The 19,762-nt window shown below is 42.8% G+C and overlaps 1 protein-coding gene across 3 annotated transcripts; it reads right to left on the reverse strand.

The window, feature by feature from the left end:
- Positions 1–392: 392 nt before the first annotated feature.
- On the reverse strand, positions 393–19,698 carry BECN1 (beclin 1). 3 transcript variants are annotated; one of them, XM_058561078.1, is made up of 14 exons: positions 19,643–19,688; positions 12,315–12,398; positions 10,883–11,338; positions 10,483–10,611; positions 8,872–8,939; positions 7,683–7,741; positions 6,664–6,748; positions 6,415–6,557; positions 6,060–6,254; positions 5,063–5,209; positions 3,381–3,530; positions 2,807–2,867; positions 2,229–2,371; positions 393–1,194 (listed from the first exon to the last, which is right to left on the reverse strand). In XM_058561078.1, the coding sequence occupies exons 4-14, from the start codon at positions 10,607–10,609 to the stop codon at positions 1,026–1,028; spliced, it is 1,347 nt and encodes a 448-aa protein (XP_058417061.1). In that variant the 5' UTR covers positions 10,610–10,611; positions 10,883–11,338; positions 12,315–12,398; positions 19,643–19,688; the 3' UTR covers positions 393–1,025. The 3 variants fall into 3 exon arrangements, with proteins under 3 accessions (XP_058417061.1, XP_058417062.1, XP_058417063.1); XM_058561079.1 differs by lacking the exon at positions 5,063–5,209 and having other exon boundaries at positions 19,643–19,698; XM_058561080.1 differs by lacking the exons at positions 393–1,194; positions 2,229–2,371 and adding an exon at positions 2,378–2,488 and having other exon boundaries at positions 19,643–19,694.
- Between the last annotated feature and the right edge of the window lie 64 nt (positions 19,699–19,762).

Consider the following 19,762-nt stretch of genomic DNA (forward strand, 5'->3'; position numbering starts at 1 on the left):
GAATATTAGTGAAGTTGGTTCACTTTTGTTTAACAAGATATTTATGGCTTTTCTTTAACCGTTAATTAAAGAGAGAACATCAGACATGGAGATTAGTATTAACCAGGGGCTCAAAAAACGATACCATCTGGGTGACCTTGACTGAGCACCAAGAAGGCATCCTTTATTTCCCCTTAAAGTTAGTTTAACATCTCTGTTCTGTTATTGAGACCTACACAAACAGGGCTTCCTCTACAGCTCTCTATTTTCACTAAAGTCTTTTTTAAAACAACAACAAAAACTAACCCATCTCTAAACATGTTTCCACATACCAGCACTTGGACTCAATTCTCCCAGAATACAAAGTACTCTATTTTACTTAAAGAAAAACCGAACAGTGCACCTCTGGGCAGTTATCAGATTGTAGTAAATCTTTTATTACAAATAATGAAATCTCTCCATAATGTCCCAAACAGTATCAAACACCATTTCATATCTCTAACACAGAGCAGAGTAGGCATTTAGTACTAGAACTGAGTGAGGAGAAGTGTTAAATTTCAAGCTTCTGATCACATCACATGGTGACCAAAGCTTATATGTCATTTTCTCACGTTATCCAACTGTGTGTCTCACACATCTTTTCATCTCAGTGGAGACAAAAGTTTATATTTCATATTGTAAGTTCAGGAAGTTGAGAGAGAGACAATCCAGTGAAAACATATCAATCTCAATTCAACTCAGTTAAAAAAAAACAAAAGCAAACTTAAATTAGTTTTTTTTAAGGGGAGAGAGGGAAAGGAAAGCGTGGAGTTAAGAGTCAAAACTATGACAAAGGCTGGTAGCTATACATGGCATGTTGTAGTTCTGGAAACTATCAGTCATATGATATTTTAAAATAAAGTGGCTTTTGTGGATTTTTTCTTTTTTGGTATTGTAAACATGTGCTGTTTAATAGTACCCGAATTTAATTTAAAACATTTTTTTTTTGCAAACAAAACAAAATTTAAAGCCTTTAAGGCAAACATCCCTCCAAGGAAAAAAGAAAGTCATTTGTTATAAAACTGTGAGGATACCCAAGCAAGACCCCACTTAAGATTCGTCAGCATGAACTTGAGAGCTTTTGTCCACTGTTCCTCCGAGTTAAACTGGGTTTTGATGGAATAGGAGCCGCCGCTGCCTCCTGTGTCTTCAATCTTGCCTTTCTCCACATCCATCCTGCAGATGGACACAGCAGAGCTCATTAGTAACTGAGATCTGAGTTAAGTCAGTTCAGGCAAATGGGCAGGGACTTGATCACGGGACCATTCACGTCATTTTATCTATTAAAGAACTCTTGGTGAGGAATGGTAGTGTATTTTGGATTTGCTTGAAAGCCAAAAACCAAGAAGGCTGTCACAAGAGCCTCATTGTCATTTTGGAGTACAGGGACAGGACACACACCCAACAGATGAGAAGCCTGGAGCAGAGGGTCAGTGAGGGTTACAGTACTCCTCACTGTTTTCCTAAGGCATCCCTGAACTCATGGGGAGAGAAGGGAGGCAGAAGAAAAAAAACGCTTTGTTTGCGGTGATAGAAGCAATTCAGCCTTACTCTCTCGAACTAAGGTCTCCATCCATCACTGGGCTCCTACAAAATTTGACCAAAAGAAGCATTCCTGTATATTTCCAAGGGCTTAAGGGAAAAACCTTTCTGAGCTCTGCACCAAGAACATCCCCCAAATCATCTAAGACAACATTCTTTTTCTCCAGGGACCAGGTGGTCACATTCTGTCCTGCTTGCAGTGTTAGTTCAGTCTTTTTTTTTTTTTTTTGTAAGGAAGATCAGCCCTGAGCTGAAATCCATGCCAACCCTCCTCATTTTGCTGAGGAAGACTGGCTCTGAGCTAACATCCATCGCCAATCCTCCTCTTTTTTTTTTCTCCAAAGCCCCAGCAGATAGTTGTATGTCATAGCTGCACATCCTTCTAGTTGCTGTATGTGGGACGCGGCCTCAGCATGGCCCGAGAAGCGGTGCGTCGGTGCGCACCCGGGATCCGAACCCGGGCCGCCAGTAGTGGAGCGCCGGCACTTAACCGCTAAGGCACGGGGCCGGCCTATTAGTTCAGTCTTTGTCCATCAGTGTCATGTAATTTTGCACCATTTTCTGCTTTCCCACCATTTATACTATGTTTTGCCTCCATTCTTAGTGTCCCTCCAATTCTGCTCAATCTGGTCCTACTCTAGGTTCCTTCAGCATTAGGGGATACTGACCTGTAAGGAAGACAAAAACGTGTCTCGCCTTTCTCAACCTCTTCTTTAAACTGTTGCACACAGTCCAGGAAAGCCACCATTGCATGGTCAAACTTGTTGTCCCAGAAAAACCGCAACCCACCAGAACAGTATAATGGCAGCTCCTGCCCAAGAAGAGAGAACTGACTGTGGGTGTGGCACCAGACAGGCTACCAGGATTGTTCCCAATCCTATCAATCTCTCAAGTCATGTTCGTCTGTATTCCACTGGAAACAGTAACCCTAGGCAAATAACAATGCATTAGAACTGTTTCATTATCAATGGAAATGTTTTAAACATTTACCTCACAGTGATTCCTTCCCCATCCTAGGGCACACATTCTCCTCTGACCTGCCCATATCCCTTCTCAACAGACTGTAAAAACCTAATTTTCTCTTCAGGCCTCAAAGAGCTAATCCTGAACTAGACCAGACACTAGCTTTTCATAAGATATCTCAGTCTAAGAAAGAAACTGAATAACGCCATTATCAAAAGTAAACCATTTCGTTAGGAGGTATAAGAATTCTGTATTCCAGTGAAAATGGAGCTTCCCAGAGTACCTTAGATTTGTCTGTCAGAGACTCCAGATATGAATGGTTTCCATAGGGAACAAGTCGATACCTAAAATGGAGATGTAGACAGAGATGCATATAGGACTCCTCCTAAAATAACTATTGGGATGTAATCACCCAATGATTTTCAGTCTTTATCCTACCCAAGAACCCCTTTTATTGTTATCACTCCTCTCTCTTACCTCCCCATGGGCTCCATGATTAAAAGATTTTTTTTTACCAAACTAACTACAAATAATTGTCTGGGGGCCTTTTATAGACAAATGTATGTTTTGGTTTAGATTTAGAAACAAAAAGTGAAAGTAGCTTGAGGAACACTAAGGTTCTGAAGACAATAGGTTGGGGACGACTGCTATGGTCATGTAGCTCAAGGGCTGCTCAGTCAGCGGAAAGAGCCCTGTGGTAAGGGGAAACCAGGAGCAGACAGGTCTCCACAGACAGAAAACTACTCCCAGTCTGTTGGAAGCAAGAGTTCCTGCCACAGTGGAGAGCAGTACCAGGCTGGAGATACAGATTATATCAAAGGCACCCCACACTTCCAAGATAGGGCTGCATGTCTTACCTCTGAAATTTCAGACCCATCTTATTGGCCAGCGCATGGAGCAGCAATACTGTCTGGCCCCAAGCAGCATTAATCTCATTCCATTCCACAGGAACACTGGGCAGGCGACCCAGTCTGAAGTTATTGATTGTGCCAAATTGTCCACTGTGCCTACAGAAGAAGGCAGAAGGGCAGAGAAAAATATAGAATTTTAAAATTACAGGAGAATTTTAAAACTTAGCAAATTCTGAAACTTCCTGCTCTCACCTAAAACCTAGCATAAATCTCTCTCCTTATCTCTAGATTCATATATCCAAGCTCTACTTCATACTTCAAATACATGTCTAAAATGTGAGTCATCATCTTTCTCTCTGCTGCTCAGACGCCAAAGCAGAAACCTGGGCGTCACCCTTGAATGCTCTCTCTCAGCTCCTTCCCCAAAAAAACCACCAAGCTCTGTTGATCTCCCTCCTAAGTCTCTTTTTTTTTCTTTTTTTAAACTTTATTTATTTATTTTCCCCCCAAAAGCCCCAGCAGATAGTTATATGTCATAGTTCCACATCCTTCTAGTTGCTGTATGTGGGACGCGGCCTCAGCATGGCCTGAGAAGCGGTGCGTCGGTGCGCGCCCAGGATCCGAACCCTGGCCACCAGCAGCGGAGTGCGCGCACTTCAACCGCTAAGCCATGGGGCGGGCCCTCCCTCCTAAGTCTCTTAAATCTGTTACTTCTCTTCAAACTCAGTGCCACTTTATCTTTTCCTGTTTAGATTCCTGCTGACAAGTCTCCTTACCAACAACACTGCCCTCTTCCCCTGAGTCATTTCTCACATTGCAGGTAAAGCTTTCATTCCCAAATGCAAACGTACTTAAGTCACTTCCCTGCCTACATTTCAGTGGCTCTCACTGCCTTTTAGATAAAGTCCAAATCCCTTAATGAGGCCTACAAGATTCTTTAGGAATTTGTAACTCCAGTTTCATACCCTGTCATTCTTCCCTTTACACTCAATCTCCAGGCACATTCAGCTCTTTTCAGTTCTCCGAATTTACCATTCCCACTGTCCTCCGTTTCTTTGCACATGGTGTTCTCTCTGCCAGGAACAACCTCCTTCTTCTGCAGACTTCTACTTCACACCTCAGCTTAAACATCAACCTCCTCTGGGAAAAACTTTCCATGTACCCTCCCCAAATGGGTGAAAGTGGCCTCATGTGTTCCCAGGGCACCCCAGGTTTACCATTATCACACTGTATTGTGATTGTCTACTACTTATCCATCTCTTCCACGAGATCATAAGCAACCAGAAGGCAGAATGGACATTGTTTGCTGTTGCCCTCCTAGTTCTTAGCACAGTGCCTACCACAGAGTAGATGCTCAACAGATAGTAGTTAAATGGATAAAAAGTTGAATAAATTAATACATGAATGACCTAGGGGTAAAAAATCAGCAACAGGCAAATGACCAGATTTTCATGTGGCTGGAGGGCTCAGAGCTTCCCCTTTCCTTGAAAGAGTGGCAGTCACCAAGCTCTAGAATTCCAATCACCCGATTGTGCCTATCCCATCACAAGGAATGAAAGAAACCTGGATGGGGTGAAGATGACATACAGTCCTATTTTGTGGGAGGTGGGCATCCTGGCTTAGTGGTCAACAGCTAAGGTCCAGATATGCAGTGCTTCCCAGACCTCCTCACCCCCAGCCCTCATTACCAGATGTGGAAGGTCGCATTAAAGACATTGGTTTTCTTCAGCTTGTCCAGCTGCATCTGGGCATATCGCATCTGGTTTTCTACACTCTTCAGCTCATCATCCAGTTCTAGCTGTTGTCGTTTAAATTCACTGTATTCCCTCTGATACCTGTGAGCAGCCAAGGTGGCCATTGAAGGCTGTTAGTTTGGGGGCTAATCTTTCTCTCTCACCACCCCTCTTAACGATTTAGTGATTATGGTTACATAATCTACATACGAATCTAGTGATTATGGTTACATCTAGTTATAGCATCTTTGGCATAGATCACACTCAAAGGAACAGCCCTAGTTGTATTGCCTGGGAGGGACAGAAATGTCTCAAATTCCCACTGCCCATATGCAAAATGTGGAGGAAACCAGAGCTCTCCCAAACCAGGACGAAACACCTCTTGGATTTCTGATCTTTTCCAGAAATGAGGTGAGGGGGTCCAGAGTGACTCCTTCCATGAACTGGCCATAATTAGACTTTTCTAACTTCAATTCTGTATGCTTACTGTCCTTTAAAGAGGTAGTATACACCATTTCCAATGGAACTTGTTATACTACTCTGTGAAAAACTTAACTTTTTTCTCTGTCCTTCACCTCCCTAACTTTAGTTAGTGTGGACACTGTCTCCCCTATTAGACAGAGGGTTCTCTCAGGTCAGAGCACCAATGAAATTTCTGAGCTGGGAAAGAATGAATGTAGGCCAATATGCTCATCTTTCTAGAAGAGGATGCTGAGTTCAGCAGCTGACTTACCCAAATAAGCCCACTTAATCATGCTGACCCTTCATACATAACGCTCCCAACAAATCTCTAGAAACAGGGCCTGGAAACAATATGCAGGATCCGGAGCAGACACGCTGCTGAATGACAGCCACTGCAGCTTACAAACTAACCAGACAAATTCAGCTGGAAGCCATCACCTTCCCTAGAGCCCTGAGGGCAGGAAGCCAGAAGAACAGGGTGATCACTCACTGAGCTTCCTCCTGATCCAGTCTCTCAGCCTCCGCCTGGACCTTCTCAAGATTTTCTGCCACTATCTTACGGTTCTTTTCCACATCTTCTAGCTCCTGGATCAGTCTCTCCTCCTCCAATGCCAGCTCCTTTAGCTCCAATTGTAGCTGTTCACTGTCATCCTCGTGCATTTGCTCTAAGATCTCCAAACAGCATCTGCCAAGGACACAGGCAGAGTATACTTACCAGGGGGAACCTGTTATTCTGTTTACCTGAGTGGAGCATAGCTCCTGCGTAAGGGCCAAGCAGTCTCAGAGCAGTGACAGCTCTAAAACCCATATCTCAGTTTCCAGGCCCTTGCTCTGGAGGCACTCACTTGTAGTTCTGACACTCATTTTCAGTGACGTTGAGCTGAGTATCCAGCTGGTCTAAAAGAGTATCCGTGCATTCCTCACACAGTGGGTGATCCACATCTGTCTGGCCTGACATGATGTCAAAAAGGTCTCCAGTGACCTGGAAGTGTGGGAGAGTCAGGGTAGGACCTGCCCCATGCTATCTGCCCACCCATCCCCTCTACCAGCCAGGCCCATTGCTTGATGCTGGAATGAGGCTGACTTGCCTTCAGTCTTCGACTGAGGTTCTCCATGGTGCCTCCATCGGATGCCTCCCCAATCAGAGTGAAGCTGTTGGCACTTTCTGTAGACATCATCCTGCAGACAGCCCCCCGCCCACGGGCCACATGAGGGAGCAGAGAGGCCTCCTCCACCTACTGCAGTGCCAGTGGCAGAGACTCTCAAGCACTGGCTGAGGGGCCTCAAGGTGTATACCCACTCCTAGCCTGACTGACTTCCCAAGGGTACCTCTCTCCCAAGGGAAGGCCATTTGGTCTTCCACTGGGGCACTCAGCACAAAGGCTGGCCTGGATGAACTAAGGAGGGAGAGGGAGCTTCTAAAACTGATATGTGTGTGTCTATAGTAGAAAAGGAAGGAGAATCAGGAAAGATCATTTTTTAATACTACACCCCTAGCCAGCCACCTTCACATGCATCAATAACTAAGAACCTGAACATCTAACAACATTTACTATTTTAAAACTTTTCAAAAGCCCATCTCTCTTTTTTTAATTTTTTTTTTTGGTGAGGAAGATTCTCCATGAGCTAATATCCGTTGCCAGTCTTCCTCTTTTTTTTTGCTGAGGGAGATTGGCCCTGAGCTAACATCTGTGCCCATCTTCCTCTGTCTTGTATATGGGATACCACCACAGCATGGCTTGACGAGAGGTGCATAGGTCCATGCCCAGGATCCAAACCTGCGAACCCCGGGCCGCCAAAGTGAAGTGCGCCAACTTAACCACTATGCCACCAGGCTGGCCCCCCATCTCTTTTATTAGTCAATCTCTTCCTCAACTTTTCTCACTTCTTTATCATGAGCGCTATTGTCCCTTCCCACTGTGCAAATGACTATATGAAAAACTCAATACTGGAAGGTGATGGGCCAGGTATAAAGGGATACATCTTTTCTGGAAGAACCAAAAGGCTAGGCGATGATTCATCTACATCACCTGGCTCCAGGTCTCAATTCTGGGTTCAGTTAAAATTCTACTGGCCTTTGGCAAGGAACAGGGGGCTGAGGAATAGTAGGCACCTGGCTGGGGGGATGAATCTGCGAGAGACACCATCCTGGCGAGTTTCAATAAATGGCTCCTGGGAAGGAAATAAGAGGGCATTAGAACTCGGGCATCTTAGAGGTAGAGTCTATTTCCCAAACACCCCAGAACTATGTGGCTTTATCCTTGATTGGTAACCACAAGACTTGATAAACCACAGAGACATAAGAAATGGGTATAGGGCCAGCCCCCTGGCTTATCGGTTAAGTGCGCCCACTCCGTTGCTGGCGGCCCGGGTTCGGATCCCAGGCGCGCACCGTCGCACCACTTTTCCGGCCATGCTGAGGCCGCGTCCCACATACAGCAGCTAGAAGGATGTGCAGCTATGACATACAACTATCTACTGGGGCTTTGGGGGAAAATAAATAAATAAATAAAATTATAAAAAATAAAAAAATAAAAAAAAAAAAGAAATGGGTATTATCTAGCCAATCCTTGGATAGACAGGACCCCTGGTATAGACACACCCTAAGTTCCATTTGATTTTTTGTGGGGTACAGCATTTCCTAACTGTTACACTCTATTATAGTTAAATTTGCATTTTCTCAACACTTACCAGTCAGGGGTAGAGGAGAGAATACCCTAAATCATGGCACAAGGAAAAAGCCAGATCAGACTGCAATGAAAGTCTGCCATAGCATAGAATAAGGTAGACAATTTATGTTTTCAATACTTTGACATAATTTGTATATCAAAATCTTATGACATCTATCTTTGGCAATGAAAATTATCACTGATGTTATCACAGTTTAAAGATGACGTGTTCTCTAACACTGACAATCTTTTCTGGCTAGGGTAATCACACAATTCGCTGTCCAAACCAAGATACTTTTGAGAATGGAGAGGAATGGATACTAATAATTAGCTAGGACAACAGATGTAAACCAGGAATGCCCTGGGACGACCTGGACACACAGGTCATCCCATCTTCCACCTATAACGGCTTATAATTCTACTTCAGATAAAGAAGAGTCTCCCTCCGTATTTTCGAATGGATACCTCATTCAGTAACCCTGTGACCTCAGGTGCACTTCTGTACCTCCAATGATTCATAGTGGCCTGATCATGTAGAATGTCTCTTATTAACTAGACATCCCCAAGGTCTGAGGGCTCTAGAAGCACCAAGTACCCTACAGAAATCTAGTTTGCATTCCAGTGTTTTCATACCTCTCCTGAGTTAGCCTCTTCCTCCTGGGTCTCTCCTGGTTTCACCTGGGCTGTGGCAAGTAATGGAGCTAAGGACAAGGAAAATATTGAGTCAGAAAGAGTCTTATCGAAGTAGGAACATGTATGAAAGTATGGGAAAAGAATCACAAATATCCTCCTCATTACCCCTACCGCCCCTTTTTCTTAAAGTACCATTTCCCCCTACCCCCATTAAATTAGATTAAGGAATTGTTAATTTTTTCCAGTATAATGGCATCATGATTCTGTTTTTAAAAAGACACCTTATCTTTCAAAAATACTTACTAAAATATTTGTAGTATTTATATGTTTGAGATTTGCTTCAAAACAATTCAAAGTGGGAGGGGAATGGATGGGGCTGTAGATGAAACATGACTAAATAAGCACTGATAACTTGAAGCTAGGTGATGGGTACATGGAGGTTCATTACATACTCTGAAGTTTTCCATAACAAAAGTTAACATCCCCTTTCCCCCAGAATAACTGGGAAGGAACATGAAGGAACTTTCTGGGAAGATGAAACCTTTCCACATCACAATGATCTGAGTTATATGAGTATATCCATTTGTCAAAAATGCACAGCTAAGACTCGTACATTTCAATGCATGACAATTTACCTTTAAACAAAGAGGTAAAGAACAAAATAATTGAGTGGGGATGGGAGGTGAGTGGAGGTATAGCGAAGACAAGAATGGCAGAATGTGGCTAACTGTTGAAGCTGGGTGATGGATACGAGGGAGCTCATTATGCCATTCTCTTGATTGTATGTTTTAAATTTTCCATAATAAAAAGTTATAAATATATGCAGAGTTCCCCTCAAAAAAGAGAAATCAGGCAGTAATAATAATAGCTAACATTTATTGAGTACTATTTGCCCAGCATATTCCTAAGTATTTATGTTCTTTGTCACATTTGATCCTTACAACTACTTTGAGGTCGTTTTATATTTTACAGATAAAGAAACCAAGAAACCAGGGCTTAGAGAGGTGAAGTAACTTGCAAAAAGTCATTCAGCTAGTAAACGACAGCCAGGATTTAAATCCAAGCAGGCTGAATCCAGACCCAGGAGCTTACTTAAACTGCCTAGTCGGGCTTTTCTTTTTTCTTTCTAACCTCATCTCACATCTTGGGACTTTGGGACTCTGTTCCTCCACTTACCAGCTGTTGGCCACTGGGTAAGTCACTTACCCCCTCTGGGCCTCAATTCCTCATCTGTAAAATGACAATGAATGTACTACCCCATAGGAGTTATTGCAGGGACTAAATCAAGTAATGCATGTAATGCACTTGGTATACAGGAAGTCAGCAGCAAATGTTTATTATTATATATATACATATTCCTTTAATCTGAAACAGCAGGAACAGAAAACTAAGGACCTTTCCTTGCTATAGAAAGCTCTCAGAAGCACACACTGTCAGAATTCCTTTATGTTCCTGATAAGAAAACAGGGAGCCAGACAGATGAAATGACTTTCCCAGGTTCACACAGCAAGTCTGCAACAGACTACACAGATAACCACCTTAAGACCTACATCTCCAAAGCTGCCCACTTTCCACGATCTTGACCACCCTCTCTCCAAGGGTCTCGCTGACCTGTGAGCTCCTGGATGGTGACACGGTCCAGGATCTTGAAGCTCGTGTCCAGTTTCAGGGGCTGGCTGCAGCGCTGGCACACGAAGCTCACTTGCATGGTGCTGCTGGACGTCTTAGACCCCTCCATCCCTGCAGCGGTGGAGAGGAAGCGATGTACGGGAGAATCGGCGCCCTTGAACCCCCGGCCCGCGGCTACCACCTGCCCTGCTGGTGTGGTGAAAGGGGAAAATCCCCGCCTGTGCCGTTCCCTCTAGGAGTGCTGATACCAGGTGGACCTGCTTCCGGGCCAGCCCCGGCAAAGGCAGTTTACAGCCCAGAGTCAAGGAGGGGCTGCAATGGGGGCCGTCAGGGTTCCCAGGCTCCCTTCTAAGGTCGCGGTTCAGCCCCTGACGCTCTTCACCTCGGGACCCGAAGCCCGCCACCTTGGTCCGGTCTACCGCGGGGGCACTGCGGCCTCAGGTCTGTCCCGGAGCGAAGCCTCTAGGACTGCCATCGCCCAGTCCTCAGCTGCTTCCTGGTCGGCCAGCGGAGGACTTCCGCCCGGACCGGACGTGACGGCACGACGACTGCAGCACCTCAGGGGATTTGTCCTGGTCCACTCGCTTACGGGCCCGGCTGCGGCCCCTAGAGGCTGAGCTGGGAAACGCGGCCAGCGGGCAAAGGTTATGCGGGGACCTAGAAGAACCGAGTTTGGAGAGGAGGAGGACATTCTGCCATTCTCTAATTCGGTGACTTTTCTTCAGATTTGTCACTTCTGAGCGGAGTCACTTTAATTCTTCCTGCAGTATCAGTTTTAAAAGTTTCTCTTTGAGAGAACTGGTCTTTATTTCAAACCCTGGGAGAGTGATAGACACACCTGGAGGGAAGGTGAGGAGGCAAACGTCATTGTGTTTTATTTTATATTTTAAAATTTCAATTATTAATTAGGGAAAGTCGAGCACTCTCAGACAGTGAAACATAGCATGAAGTTATAAAACTAAAACATTTCTGTCTTGGTGCAGGAATATACAGATCAATGGAACAGAATGGAGTTCAAAAATAGACCAACTATCCAGGGGGATTTAGTATGTGATAAAGCTAGTATTTCAAATCAGATGAACTACTTAGTAAGTGATGAGTGGTGCCAAAGAGCCATGTAGATAGTGGTGAGCTGAATCTTCTACTTCACTGTTTACACCAAAAGAAGTTCCAAGTTGGTCACAAATTTAAGCATCAAAAATACAGTGATTAAAGGTACTAGACGACACCATGAGTGAATATTTTTTATCATCTTGGAGTGAGAAGGTCTGTCTAAGCATAACATGAAAATCAGAAGCCAAAAAGGAAAATATTGAATTTTACTCCTTAGAAATTAAAACTTTCTGAACTATCAAAGACACTGTAGAAAAAGATTTTACAAAAGAAAAATGTGGAAAATAGTTGCAGCTCATAAGATAGAAGGTAAATTTCTTGGGCCGGCCAGGTAGTGAAGCAGTTAAGTGCGCGAACTCCGCTGTGGCAGCCCAAGGGTTCGCAGGTTCGGATCACGGGCGTGCACTGACGCACTGCTTGTCAGGCCATGCTGTGGTGGCGTCCCATATAAAATGGAGGAAGATGGGCATGGATGTTAGCGCAGGGCCAATCTTCCTCAAGCAAAAAGAGGAGGATCGGCATCAGATGTTAGCTCAGGGCTGATCTTCCTCACACAAAAAAAAAAAGAAGATAAATTTCCTTAACATACAGAACTAGATTCAATTATTAAAAATACCAGGGGCTGGCCTGGCGGCATAGATAAGTTCAAGTGTTCCACTTCAGCGGTTCACCATTTCGATCCTGCGCACGCATCTACTCACCCTTCATCAAGCCATGCTGAGGCAGCATCCCACGTAGAAGAACTAGAAGGAACTACAACTAGGATATACAACTATGTACTGGGGCTTTGGGGAGAAAAAAAAAGAAAAAAAATATTAATAGGCCAGTAATGAAATGGGCAGAGAATATGAAAAAGCAGCTTGCAGAAAAACAAATGGTTGATAAAGAAATAAAAAGATGTTTCATTTCACTTGTAATTAAGTCAATGGAAATTAACTGAGGCAGCATTTCTCATTTATGACATTGGTAAAGGCTGAACCAGTTGATAACATCCAGTGTTGATAAGCATTTGGGAAACTCTAGAATACTGTTGGCTGGGAGCGTAAATTAATATAATCTTTTTGGAGGTCAATTTGGAAATGTCTATCAAAATCTTAAACGTTCATATTCTTTGATTCATAAAATTTCTTCCTAGGAATTTTCCTAATAGATATGCAAATGACCAAATATATATGTACAAGAATATTCACTGCTAAATGTCCTTCAGTAATAGGAGATTGCTTGAATAAATTATGGTATTATTCATTCAGCAGAATACTATTAAAAAGAATACAGTACATTTGCTTTTTACTTGGTTCATTTGGCTACCTTGAAAATAGTCTGAAGGGCAAGGGTAGAAGCGACGAGACCATTTAGGAGGTTTTTGCACGAATTAAGGCAAGAGATGATTGTCAGTTGAAATAAGAAAAGTTATAGGCAGTATACATGGTGTGATTCCAACTGTACAAAAATAGCATATATGGTATATTATATGACATGTTATATGTTATGTTATATGAAGTGATACGCAGTAAGCAATGTCTTTCACTGAACAAAGGGACAGAGACTTTTTCTTTCACTTCATACAAGTTTGTATTGTTAGATTTTTTTAATCATAGGCTTATAATTAATTTACAACAAAATTAAACTTTTACAAAAAGATAATATAACAATACAGAAAGTTAGGGGAATAGTGTCATGAAATTACCCATAATCTCACCACACTATAATTTTTGTTTTCCACTAAAATGTGTTTTTCCTATGTATTTTAGCATGTTGTATTTGTAATCTACATGCAATTTTTGTATCCTGCTTTTAAAATTTAATATTACATAATAAATTTTTCCATATTGCTACAGTTTTCGTAATTGTCATTCTCACTACATTACATTACATCAAGCGCACTACCTTAATGTATTTCTTTGTTACTGGAAATTTCCATTGCTTCCAGTTTTGGTGATTACAGGAATGCTTCAATGAAGAGCTGACTGCTTCCTTCCAATAGAGCCTCACAATTGGAATTACTGAATTAAAAGAGCATGGCTATTTCATGTCTTGATTAATGTTAGCAACTGTTTTCTAAATTGGTTGCACATAATTACATTCTGCCTCCAGTAATGTATGAGAGAGCCTGCTTCATCATGCCTTTTCCATTATTAGGTATCATTTATTTAAGGAACAAGGGAACTGGGGCAAAAAATGGCACTTCCATGTTATTTTAATTGGCATCATTCATTACATATATATATTGGCTTGTTGTAGTTCCTCTTTTGTGAATTTTCTGTTTCCATCCTTTGCTCATTTATCTATTAGGTTCTTAATATTTTTCATCAATTTGCGTGAATGGTCTATTTAATTAAGGTGTTTTCCAGATGTGCAAAAGTTTTAAATTTTTATAAAGTCAAATCTGCTTTTTTTTTTCTTGGTGACTTATATTGCTTAGAAAGTTGTTCCCACTTGCAGAAATGACTTTCCTATTATTTTAAATGTATGTGATCCTCCTATAACTGGTATTAGATGTGGTGTATGGAACTAGGTTGATTTTCTCCTGGTAACGCTAACTCGAGATAGTGTTTATAACTTCTTCCTCTTAGATCTTTCAGCATGAGACCCCCTCTAGAGGAGGTGAGTGGAATCATCCCCAAAGAATTCTCTCCTAGGCCTGGTGTGGTGGGTATACATTCCTGCATTTCTTCCTGCTTGGCCGCCACTAACACTATTTCAGAAAGGCATACAGCTGTAACGGGCTTCTAGAGAGGTAGGGTGTAAAGAGATTATAACTGAGGGTTTGGAAGTCTAGACTGCCTGGGTTCAAAACCTATCTTGTCATTCACCAACCCTTGCCTTGAGCAAGTTATTCAACTACTGTGTACCTTGTTTTCTTATTTATAAAACAAGAATACTAGTATATGTCACATAGGGTACTATCATGATTAAATGAGCTGATAATGTGAAGCACAAACAGCAAAGCCTGGCACCTAGTAAACTCTCCAGGTGCTCTGCTGCTTGGAGAATATATGACAGTCAGTATGTATGGTGCTTGAGGGATTGTGAACAGTCAATAACATGCCCTAAGTCATCAATTCAACCAATATTTACTGAGGACCTACTATGTGCCAGTCACTCTCCTAGGTCTGGGAGGATATACTGCTGAGCTGCTCAAATAGTTTATATTCTAGAGGAGAAAATTTGACAACAAACATGTAAACAAATGAATAAGATGATTTCAGATAATGGTAGGTGTTGTGGGTTCAGTTGTGTCCCCCAAAAAGATGTTGAAGTCCTAACCCAAGTACCCATGAATGTGATCTTATTTGGAAACAGGGTCTTTGCAGATGATGAAGTTAATGAGGTCATTAGGGGGGGCCCTAATCCAATATGACTGGTGTCCTTATAAAAAGAGGCAATTTGGACACAAAGATGGACATGAGCAGAGGGAAGACATCTGAAGAGAAACAGGGAGAAGACAGTTGTCTCCAAGTCAAGGAACACCTGAAGCTGCCAGGAGACAGGCCTGGAACAGGTTCTTCCATAGCACCTTCTGAGGAAGCGTGGTCCTGCTGACACTTTGATTACAGACTTTTAGCCTCCAGAACTGTGAAACAATACATTTGTCTTGTTCTAAGCCACCCAGTTTGTGGTACTTTGTTATAGCAGCAAACCAATATAATACGTATGATGAGGAAAATAAAAGATGGTGATGTGATAGAGAATAAGCAGGGGCAAGGGTGGGTGGAGTTACTTCAACTGGGGGATTCAGGAGGGCCTCTGTTAGCTGGGAAACCATTGAGGGTGAGAAGCAGGGGGAAAAATAAATAAATAAAATTAAAAAAAAAAAAATTTGTTCCTAGAGTCAGGATTTCTGGGTCACAGATATATATACATACATATATATATATATACACATATAATTTATTCAGCTTTTTTTTTTATTTTATTTATTTTACTTTTTTCCCCCAAAGCCCCAGTAGATAGTTGTATGTCATAGCTGCACATCCTTCTAGTTGCTGTATATAGGACGTGGCCTCAGCATGGCCGGAGAAGCGGTGCGTCAGTGCGCGCCCGGGATCCGAACCCAGGCCGCCAGTAGCGGAGCGCGGGCACTTAACCACTAAGCCACAGGGCCGGCCCTATTTATTCGGCTTTAGTAGATACTGCCATTCTTGTGGTTGACATATTAAAAGATAATTAAATCTTGGGTGCTGAGTAGAGACTAGACTGTGGGGGGGAGGTAGGGGGTGGCAAGAGTGAAAAGGGAGAGACCAGAGAGGAGTCTATTGTAATAGTCCTAGCGAAGGATGACAGTGGCTTTGACTAGGATACCAAGAGAGGAGATGGAGAAAAGCATACTTATATGGGATTCATTATACAGGTAAAGCTGACAGGACCCGCTGATGGATTGAACGTGGGGAGATAAGGGAAAGAGAGGAATCAAGGTTGATGTGTTTGGTTTGAACAAGTCGGTGGACAGTTGCATTGGTAACTGAGATGGGGCAGAGCAGGAAAATAACAGCTGTGTAGCAGAATCAAGAATTCTGATTTGGCCACGTTATGTTTGAGAGGCCTATTAACTGTGTAAGTAGAGATATCAAATAGACAGAGCTCAGTGAAGATGTCAGGACTGGAGATATCAATTTAAGGCCATCAGCATACAGACGGTATTAAAAGCTATGAACACAGGTGATAACTCTTAGGAAGAAAGTGTAAGTGGAGAAGAATAAAGGACATAAGACTGAGCCCTGGAGCATGCCATCATTAAGAAGTGGAGCAATGGAGGAAGAGCCGGCAAAGGAAACAGAGAAGTCACCACTGAAGTTAGAGGAAAATTGGAAGAACAGGTTGCTGTGTATGTTTTAAGAACAGGGATGGTTAACGTGTTGAGTGCCACTGAGAGGTTCAAGTAAGATGAAGAGAGTTGACCGCTGGTGCTGTCAACATGGAAGTCATTGGTAACCTAACGAGAATTACCTCAGTGAGAACAGGGGGTGGGAAAGCCTGATTGGAGTGGATTGAAGTAAACAGGAGATGAGGAACAGAGTAAGAGACAATATCATTCAAGAAGTCTTGCCATGAAGAAGAGCACAAACATGGAGCGATAGCTAGAGAGGAACCTGGGTTCAAGGGTGGGTTTTCCTCAAGATGGAAAATATCTGTCATGTTTGGAAATGATCCAGTAGACAGGGATAAATGTAATATAGTAAAGAGAATAGATAATCACTGGAGCACAGACTTTTAGAAGGTGAAAGGGGATGGGATCCAATGCACAAAAGGAAGAGTTGAGTTTTGATGGGAACAGAGATGTTTCCTTCAATGAAAGAGGACGAAAGGCAGAAAGTAATTGCAAGCTAGCAGATTTGGTGGCGAGATGAAGTTCTCATTTACTTCTGTTTTCTCAATGAAGAATGAGCCAAGACCATAAACTAGAGGTGAGAGGGGAGGGATACTGGAGGTTTAGGAAGATGAGAACATATGATAGTCATTTTGAATCTGGGAGAGTAAACTTGTCAGGAACATGTAGTAGGCTCCCAGGCAGCGTTGTGCACCCATCTGAGATTTGTGGACATGCATTTAAAGTGAGACCATGGGGCCAGCCTGGTGGCATAGTAGTTAAGTTTGTGCACTCCACTTGGGTGGCCCAGGGTGCACAGGTTTGGATCCCAGGCACGGACCTACGCACTGCTCATCAAGCCGTGCTGTGGCCTCATCCCATATACAAAATAGAGGAATATTGGCACAGATGTTAGCTCAGGGCTAATTTCCTCAGCAAAAACAGGAGGATTGGCAATGGATGCTAGCTCAAGGCTGATCTTCCTCACCAAAAAAATAAACAAATAAATAAATGAGACTAGTCATCAGTGATCACATTTTGATTCATAAGCACCCTGGAATGAATAAAGTTTATTAAATATAGTGGTGCCCTCAGCAATTGTTCACTGAATAAATAAATAAACAAATGAGTGGAGTATTATATAAAATGTTTGGATGGGGAGGAGGAAGAGAAATAAAGAAGGAATGTGTATCTGTCTTCTTACAACTTACTTGAGGGAGACAAAACATGATTATTTAAGAACAAAGCCATATTTCAACAAGCGCAAACACATTAAGTTTTCAAGTTGAAGTTACTAATTCTGAAAGAAATGAAGGATAATGGCATACTTAAAATAGGATGAAGTTAATTTGGGAAAGCATTCCTGAAGTTAAGTTCCAGATCAGAGTTCAAAAGTTACTAGGGACAATGTTAACAGAAAGCAGAGGTAAAAGGGGGAAAACCGTTACACGTTAATGAGCAAGATGGGTAGTATAGGCTATGTTGTATGCAGCCTTGAATAAGTGGAAAAGTGCTTTGAGTTTGAAAGCAGGGATGATGATAATTACGTAGTTTAAGGAGTAACCTCCTCATGCTAAGCACTAACAGGTAGCTTATCCGACAATGGCTACTATTTATCTAGTGCCTTCCTTGTGTCCAGGCACTGTGCTAGTTCTTTTACATATATATGATTTCCAGTAGTCACAACAACGCTACAGAATTACATATTATTTACTAACAATGATTAAAATTCTATTTTACAGATGAGGGAATTGAGACTCAGTATTTCAGTATTTTTCCAAGATATCACAATAAGAAGCTGAGGTGGGATCTGAAGCCAGGTCTCTCTGATTCCAAAGGCCATAGTCAGTCGCACTTCATTTAACTGTGTATTCCCACCATATCCCTTGCTCTTAGCACAGAGGCCTGCCCAGGACAAGTGTTCAGCCACAAGAGTGACCCCAAAATGTAAATCAGATGACCTGCCTTTGCACTTAATCAAAGTTATTTCCTAACAACCCTCCCCACCCCATTCCCACTCCCACCCCCAGCCCTAGCTCACTAACCAGTTTTTCAACTTCTTCAACAGGACATGTTTCCTTCCCCAGGGCATCTGCCTGTGCTGCATCTTCCCAAGGCTCTTCCCCTCACTCTTCCCAAGCTAGCTCTTTTATATCCTTTAGATTTCAGCTTAACTTCATTGAGAGGACTTCCTTGGCCATTCTATCTAAAATAGATTCCTAGTACTCTCTACATCAGTCATTTGTTTCCTAACATTTATCAAATTTTGCAATTATGTTGAAGGTTTACTTTCTGGTGCCTTTCTCCAGTATTAAGACCCATGAGACCAGACAATTTGAGTCTTTTTCATCTTTGATTTCCCAGAGCTGTGCTGTTCAATACAGGAGCCACTAGCCACATGTGGCTCTAGAGTACTGCAAATGTGATGCCTCTGAATTGAGATGTGCAGTAAGTGTAAAATTCATACCAGATTTCAAAGACTTGATATGATATGAGAAAAGAACGCACAAGATCTCATTAATATTTTTTATATTGATTACACGTTGAAATGATAGTATTTGGATAAACTGGGTTATAAACATGATCAAAATAAATTTCACCTGTTTTATTTTTTAATGTGGCTACTAGATGATTTTAACTTACGTAAGTGACTCACATTATATTTCTAGACTCCGGGACGGTCCTGGCCCATTTTATTAAGCGAAATAATCAACGTTAAGAGACAGACCCAATGAATGGGTGAGTGAAGAGATAGTCTCTGCATTCCATTAGGAAAGGGATACAGCATTGTCCTCGAAGTCAGGAGATTGGGGCTCTGGTCCAGGATTTACTGGAAACACTGTGTAGCCTTAGACAAGCACTACCCAACTCTGGGCGTCAATCTGCCCATCAGGCAGTTGATCTCTGAGGTCTGGAAGTGTATGAGAATAAGTGGCGGAAAAAGGTGGGGAAGTCTGGTACAATACAACTTGTCTTCTGTTTGGCTTTATCCTAACACTAGAGTTTCGGCCAACAGGAAGCGGCTGCAGGAATCGCAGACTAGACCCCCTGAACCCAGCGCCGCGACCGCCGTCTTCCTCGGGCCGACGTCACCGGTGCGCGACGGCGTCGTCGGTACTGTCAAGGCGGCCGCGGCTCAAAAGGTTCCCTCGGTGAAGGCGAGCGCTCGAGTCTGTGAGGCTCAGTTCTCAGTAAAGCACCCTCCGCCGCCCTCCCTCTTACCTCACTCCTCCTGGGAACTAGAGCCAGGGAGACATAAGCCGGGCCCACAGCGTCCGGAGCCGAAACTCAGCGCGGCTGCGCACGGCACGTGCGCATCCTCGCCGGAGTCCCGGCGATTGG

The sequence above is a fragment of the Diceros bicornis genome, chromosome 18 (genome assembly GCF_020826845.1).
Source record: "Diceros bicornis minor isolate mBicDic1 chromosome 18, mDicBic1.mat.cur, whole genome shotgun sequence".
Taxonomy (NCBI): domain Eukaryota; kingdom Metazoa; phylum Chordata; class Mammalia; order Perissodactyla; family Rhinocerotidae; genus Diceros; species Diceros bicornis.